We start from the raw sequence: 7,404 nt of genomic DNA, 5'->3' as shown, positions 1-7,404 counted from the left end.
AGTTTGTTCGGAACTTTTAGCAACCATTTATCGACCGGACTAATACAACGACGTCACCGTCGCGAGGTTTTATGCGCACTTTTCGGCCGGTTCACGCTGGGCAAAAAAGAAAAAATATTGCGTCAGTTGGCTGGATGATTTGTCAGGGACCATACGTTCTCCGTGCCCAGTCAAAACACAAAACGTGGTTTATTTTTTATGTATTTATATATTTAAATTAATATTAAGTAGTAAGTCATTCCCTTCAATATATTATGGCTTTGTGTGTTTATAAAACTGCGTTTTATTAAAAGGGAATATGAAAAACCACAAGTGAAAATACAGTCCACTAAGATTCCAAAAAGGGGAGCAATCCCCCACATTTTTTGGCCTTCGAACCGAGATAGAGTGAATTTGCGAATTGGTGAAGCTATTTTAATTGGCAGAAGCAAGTGGGTAAGTCCTGTTTATCACATCCTTTGCTTAAGTGGATTCGAAGTTGCTAATAAAGTTACTTTATTTTGTGTGTTGTAAATTGGTTTTAGTCTATTTTGTGTTTTTAAAATGGAGGAAAAACAAAAGTTTATTAAGAGTAGAAGTTCCTTTAAGGGGCAGTTAACTATTTTTAAAAAGGTTTTTGAGGGGTTTCAGGGTAAAACCTCCTTAAGTGATGTTGAACTAAGTGAGGTACAAGAAAGGCTGACTAAATTAGATATTCTTTACGATAAGTTTGAAAATGTTCAAAATGAGTTAGAGATGCTGGCTGAAGACATAGACGTAGAGCTAAAAGAAAGATCCATGTTTGAGGATGGATATTTTGCGTTAAAATCTCAAGCTAAAGTTATGTTAAAAGGTTTTACACTCGAAGTGGATGATTCTTCTAGTTTAAATGGTAGTGGTAGTCACAGGAGCAGTCACAGATCTAATAACAGTCACCGGTCAATGTCAGCTGATTTAAGGGGGGTTAAATTACCTGTAATAACATTGCCTAAGTTCTCGGGGGACTACAAAGCTTGGCTAGAGTTTCGTGATATTTTTAGTAGTCTTATACACGAAAATGAAACTTTAACATTAATTCAGAAGTTTCACTACCTACGTGCATCACTGGAGGGCGTTGCAGCACAAGTTATAAGTTCTTTAGATTTTTGTAGCACTAATTACAGCATAGCTTGGACAACTTTGTGCGACAGGTTTAATAACAACAAATTACTTGTTCATTTGCATTTAAAATCTTTATTTGATCTTGAACCGATAAATAAAGAGTCCGCAGAGAAAATACGGTTTTTAATTGACAGCGTGTCAAAAAGTTTAAATGCTTTAACCGCGTTAAAACAAGAAACAGAGCACTGGGGTACTTTAATTATGTACTTGGTTAGTACTAAGCTAGATCCAATAACAGATCGTGAGTGGGAAGAATTTAAGGGCTCTAAAGATGAAATTCTTTCGTGGGAAGATTTAAAGGGTTTTTTGAAGTCGCGTGCTGATTTATTAGAGACTTTGGAGCGAAAAGGGGGTCTAGAAGTACACAATAAAAAGGATTCGTCTAAGTTTCAGGAAAAAAGAAGGTACGGTCCTGGATCTAAAACTTTTCATGCTAATGAGGTAAAGTGTGTTTCTTGTAAGGGTAACCATTCGATTCTAAATTGCTCTGACTTCTTAAAGATGTCAGTAAATGACCGTGTTGACAAGGTAAAGCAATTAAGGTTGTGTATAAACTGTTTGAAAGGTGGGCATTACAGTAGATTTTGTCGGTTTAATGCGTGTAATAAGTGTAAATTAAAGCATAATATATTATTACATTTTGACACTCCAAAGGCTGCGGAGCCAGAGGTTAGTGCAGACCAACACCAGCAGCAGGTGTCGCTTTCTTCTTTTAATTCTGATGTGCATGTGCTTTTGTCTACAGTTTTATTGGAAATTCAGGATATTAATGGATCTTGGCATGTTGCTCGTGCACTTCTCGATTGTGGGAGTCAGTCAAACTTTATCTCTTTAGAGTTGTGTGAAAGATTGAAAATAAATAAAGAGGACATACACATCACTGTAGGAGGGTTAGGCCAGTCTTCTTCTAGGGTAAAATATAGGTGCAATGTAAGTGTTCAGTCTTTACACAATGGTTTTAGTACGAATTTGAATTGTTTAGTGTTGCCTGAGATAACTGGGTATATACCGAGTGTAAAGCTTGATGTCAGTAGTCTGGATATTCCAAAGAACATTACTTTAGCTGATCCTTCATATCATAGACCTGGAAAAGTCGATTTATTAATTGGGAATGAGTTATTTTATCAGTTGCTTTGTATTGGACAAGTAAATTTGGGTTCTAACAAGCCTATTTTGCAGAAAACTAGGTTTGGGTGGGTGATTTCAGGTCCTATAGTGGGCTTAAGTAAAAATCCCGAAGTGTTTTGCAATTTTAGTATGAATTCTTCCCAATCGAGTGTTGAGTTTGATTTACAGAGGTTCTGGGAGGTAGAGCACGATTTTTCGAGTGTTAAAAGGGTGTGGTCAGAGGAGGAGAGCGCTTGTGAGGCTCACTTTAAAGAAACATTCCAAAGGGACATCGATGGGCGTTTTATTGTTTCAATGCCTTTAAAAGGTCCAATAGATAGCTTGGGTGATTCGTGGGAAAGGGCACGCCATCGATTCCTATCTTTGGAGCGTAAGTTGCAGTCAAATGCTGATTTTAAGAGAATGTACCAGGGTTTTATGGATGAATATAGGGACCTGGGTCATATGAGTGAAGTTGTCTTAGAAGATGTGAATAAGTTTGCTTATTACATGCCACACCATGGTGTAATGAAGAAAGAGAGTTTGACAACAAAATTGCGAGTTGTTTTTGACTGTAGTATGCAAACTTCAACTGGTGTATCACTTAATGACTTACAGATGGTAGGGCCTGTAATTCAACCCGATTTGATCAGCATTTTATTAAGATTTAGGGAGTTTCAGTTTGTTGTATCTGCAGACGTAGCTAAAATGTATAGGCAGGTTTTGATAGCTCCCAACCAACGTAATCTGCAGAGAATTCTTTGGCGCGACTCGACCTCAGATCCTATTAAAATCTACAATTTGAACACCGTGACTTATGGCCAGGCATCGGCCAGTTATTTGGCAGTGCGGTGTATATCTCAGCTTGCTGATGACTGTGAAGCGGAAAGCCCAGGTGTATCTAAAGTAATCAGGAATTCATTCTACGTGGATGATTACCTCTGTTCTTTTGCTTCAGTAGAAGAAGCTATAGCTATGTCCAAGGCAGTTTCTGCAGTATTGGAAACTGGAAAGTTTCAGCTGCGAAAATGGATGTCTAATGACAAGGAAATTTTGAGTGGTATGAGTCACGATGATAAAGAGTTTAATGTGATAGAATTTGGTGAGAACGAAAACGCAAAAACCTTGGGTTTAACTTGGTCATGTGCGTCAGACTATTTGACTTATACCATAGGGAAATATGACATATGTAATAAGGTTTCTAAGAGGACAATTTTGTCTAGTATCGCTCAGGTTTTTGACCCGCTAGGGCTGCTATCACCGTGTGTGATCATTGTTAAAATTTTAATTCAAAAGCTGTGGCTGGAAAAGTTGTCGTGGGATGAAGCGTTGCCATCAAATCTCCATAATGTATGGTTGAAGTTTCGTATGGAGTTATACAGTATAAATGATCTTAAAATTCCGCGACACGCGTCGTGTCCAAAGGCTCTAGTGGTAGAATTGCATGGATTTTCTGACGCAAGCGACGATGCCTATGGGGGTGCTATTTATTTGCGCACTATAGATAGTGAGGGTACTATTACTGTGAGGCTTTTGTGCGCCAAAAGTAAAGTGAGTCCTTTAAAGCGATTAACAACGCCGCGCTTAGAAATTTGTGGAGCTCTAGTGTTAGCGCGTTTACTGGACAAAGTTTTGAAGTCATTAAATATGAAAATAAATAGATGTGTTCTCTGGACTGATTCAACGATAGTGATAGGGTGGCTTAGAACTTCTCCAAACATGCTTCAAACCTTTATTAGTAGCAGGGTGTCAGAAATTCAATCGTTGACTGCTAACCAGGAATGGAGGCATATTTCATCCAAACTTAATCCAGCGGATGTCTTATCACGCGGTGTTTCTCCAAAGCAAATCTTAAATTTGGATTTATGGTGGAATGGTCCACAATTTTTGGGAGGAGATGAAGATACTTGGCCCCAGTCTATCGTTAAGCCGGAAAATCTACCTGACTTGCGCACAAAAAAGAAAATTTTTTCTCTCATGTCTATTGAGTTTGATGAGTATATTTTTAGTAAGTTTTCTAGCTACAGTAAATTGGTTCGAGTGACGGCTTGGGTGTTGAGATTTCGTCAAAATTGTGTGGCTGAGAAAAACGGATATAATCTTCTTAAGGGTTCTCTTTCTACAAAGGAAATTAACAACGCAATATCATGCTTAGTGAGGGCTTCTCAAAAATTAAGTTTTTCTGAGGAATATAGTTGTTTAGAACAGGGAATACCTCTTGAGAACAAGAGCCGCCTTTTGTCTTTAAATCCTTTTCTAGACGGAAAAGGACTTTTACGGGTAGGAGGTCGACTGCGACATGCAGATTTTAGCTTTAACAAAAGACATCCCATGTTAATTTCTCCTAAGCATCCAATTGCCAAATTGATTTGTGATTACGAACACAAAAGGTTGATGCATGCCGGACCTCAATTATTGCTAGCATCAATAAGGAATAAGTATTGGCCAGTGTCAGGAAGAAATTTGGTAAGGGCTACAGTTAAAAAATGTCTAAGGTGTTGCCGGTTTAGCCCTCAAGCCATAAGGCCTATCATGGGTGATCTTCCTGCTGATAGATTAAATTCTCGAAGTGTTTTTGAAATTGTCGGTGTCGATTACATGGGACCTCTTCATATTAAAGATAAAAAAGGTCGAGGTGCTAAGATGTCCAAGTGCTATGTTAGTGTTTTTGTGTGCTTTTTAACTAAGGCACTGCACTTGGAAGTTGTAACCGATCTTACTAGCGATGCATTTTTATTAACGTTTAGACGATTCGTGGCTCGCCGCGGCAAACCTAGTCAGGTTTTTTCGGATAATGGTCTAAACTTTGTAGGTGCCAACCGAGAACTGAAAGAGTTGGGTTATTTTTTAAGGGAAAATGAGAAAAGGTTGGGTGATATGTTTGCGCAAGAAGGAGTGCAATGGCATTTTATACCAGCCCAATCCCCTCACTTTGGAGGATTATGGGAGGCGGGTGTAAAATCCACAAAGCATCATTTAAGGAGGGTTGCGGGAAATGCGAATTTGACATTTGAGGAAATGACAACTTTATTAGCTCAGATCGAGTCCATCTTAAACTCCCGTCCCCTTACCCCTCTCTCACCCGATCCAAACGATTATTGTCCTTTGACTCCCGCCCACTTTTTGATTGGGAAGAGCCTAGAGGAGCTGCCAGATCCAGAAGTTCTCCATATTCCTGAATCCCGGTTGACAGCCTTTCAACGGATCCAGCAGATGAAACAACACTTCTGGTCCAGGTGGAGTAAAGAATACGTCAGCGAACTTCAGCAACGTGTTAAGTGGAAGCAGACGCAGTCAGATGTGCAGCTGGGCGGTTTGGTGCTAGTCAAGGAGGATAATACTCCTGCGTTGAGGTGGCGTCTGGGGCGAATCGTTCGAGTATTTCCTGGTGCTGACAAGGTGAACCGAGTCGCGGAAATCAAAACTTCAAATGGAACTATTAAACGTTCTTTTGCTAAGATATGTCCGTTGCCCGTAGAAACTCAAAGTGACTAATTCAGTTTAGTGGGGTTGAACACAGTGCAGTGCTTCAAGGTGGGGGGCATGTTCGGAACTTTTGATATTCTTAGTTTTACCCTGCCCGGACTAACAATTTAGCAACCATTTATCGACCGGACTAATACAACGACGTCACCGTCGCGAGGTTTTATGCGCACTTTTCGGCCGGTTCACGCTGGGCAAAAAAGAAAAAATATTGCGTCAGTTGGCTGGATGATTTGTCAGGGACCATACGTTCTCCGTGCCCAGTCAAAACACAAAACGTGGTTTATTTTTTATGTATTTATATATTTAAATTAATATTAAGTAGTAAGTCATTCCCTTCAATATATTATGGCTTTGTGTGTTTATAAAACTGCGTTTTATTGAAAGGGAATATGAAAAACCACAAGTGAAAATACAATACAGTCCACTAAGATACAAAAAGGGGAGCAATCCCCCACATAGTTAATATATTTTTACCTTCATTACAACATAAGCCGGTTTTACTATACTCTATTTCAGAAGTGTGTAGAGCAATAAAACCTCATTAGGTATGCAAAAGTGGTACCTGGTGATCCACCAATATTTTATGCCACTACCTTAGTTGGGTATTAGTTTCAATGTAAAATTCTTTCTTTTCGTTGATTGCAGGTAGTGCCACCCGGTTTTGGGTCAATTTATGAGTTTTGCCCATTGTTACCCACTGATAAACATTGAAAACGGTTCGCCAAAGGCGTGCAACTGGGACTTGTTTTTTACCTTATAATTAATGTACTTAAATGCTATTTTATTTTAGAAAGTTACTTTTGTTTAAATGGAATAATATATTTTTTTCACAAATTTATTGAACATAATATGTAGAGTAAAACAGTTGAAAATGTCACTTTTGGATCTGGCACTTTTTGAACAGTGTATAACAATTTTAAATTATAATAGATTGTAGTCTTCTTCGTCATCTGACGAACTGTCATCACCTCTTGACATTATAATTAAAGGATCGACTGTCTGATCGATGAGGTTGTCAAGATCCCACATTTTGTCCTCTTGCTTAATTACATGCTGGACTGCTTTTCGCCAATTCTCTGGTGTCGCTTCCGTAATGGCTTGATCAAACAGTAGCTTAACATCTTTCATTTTAAAAGTCGTGTTTTGTCTTGCTACAAATCCTTTTACCTGCGCCCATATCAGTTCTATAGGATTTAGTTCGCAATGATATGGCGGTAAGCGCAGTACAGTTATATTATATTTTTCGGCTATATCTTCCACGGCGTATTTCATGAAACGAGTTTTGTGTAAGTTTGCTATTGCCAGCAGTTCTTTTTTTATCAAATTTTCTTCAAACGCAATACCTTTTGCAGTCAGCCAATCGATAATTTCTTGCTTTCTCCAACTTGAAGTTGGCGTCTTCTCTATTCGCCGTGAATGATAGCTTGCGTTATCCATAACCACCACCGAATTAGCCGGAAGAAATTTTATCATTTCACCAAAATAGTCCTCGAAAACGTCTGAGTTCATGTCTTCATGGTAATCTCCTGTGCGAGTCGACTCAAAGGTTAGCAGACCTTCTTTTAAAAATCCCTCTTCGCTTCCAATATGTGTGATTATAAGTCTTTTTCCTTTTCCCGAAGGTACTTTAATACCCGTAGACAGGCCTTCTATGAGAGCTTGGCGAGCACT

The 7,404-nt window shown here is 38.8% G+C and overlaps 1 protein-coding gene across 1 annotated transcript; it reads left to right on the top strand.

Moving 5' to 3' along the window:
* The first annotated feature begins 21 nt into the window (after positions 1 to 21).
* Positions 22 to 6,100, top strand: LOC126749763 (uncharacterized). The gene is made up of 2 exons (XM_050459458.1): positions 22 to 230; positions 294 to 6,100. The coding sequence occupies exon 2, from the start codon at positions 544 to 546 to the stop codon at positions 5,740 to 5,742; it is 5,199 nt and encodes a 1,732-aa protein (XP_050315415.1). The 5' UTR covers positions 22 to 230; positions 294 to 543; the 3' UTR covers positions 5,743 to 6,100.
* The last annotated feature ends 1,304 nt before the right edge of the window (positions 6,101 to 7,404 follow it).

The sequence above is a fragment of the Anthonomus grandis genome, unplaced genomic scaffold (genome assembly GCF_022605725.1).
Source record: "Anthonomus grandis grandis unplaced genomic scaffold, icAntGran1.3 ctg00000718.1, whole genome shotgun sequence".
Taxonomy (NCBI): Eukaryota; Metazoa; Arthropoda; class Insecta; order Coleoptera; family Curculionidae; genus Anthonomus; species Anthonomus grandis.
The sequence above is the reverse complement of the archived record's forward strand: the minus strand, read 5'-3'. Positions and strand labels throughout refer to the sequence as shown.

Bases quoted from the DNA above. Each gene is read 5' to 3' on its own strand.
- LOC126749763 (XM_050459458.1), top strand. From the start codon at position 544: ATGGAGGAAAAACAAAAGTTTATTAAGAGTAGAAGTTCCTTTAAGGGG.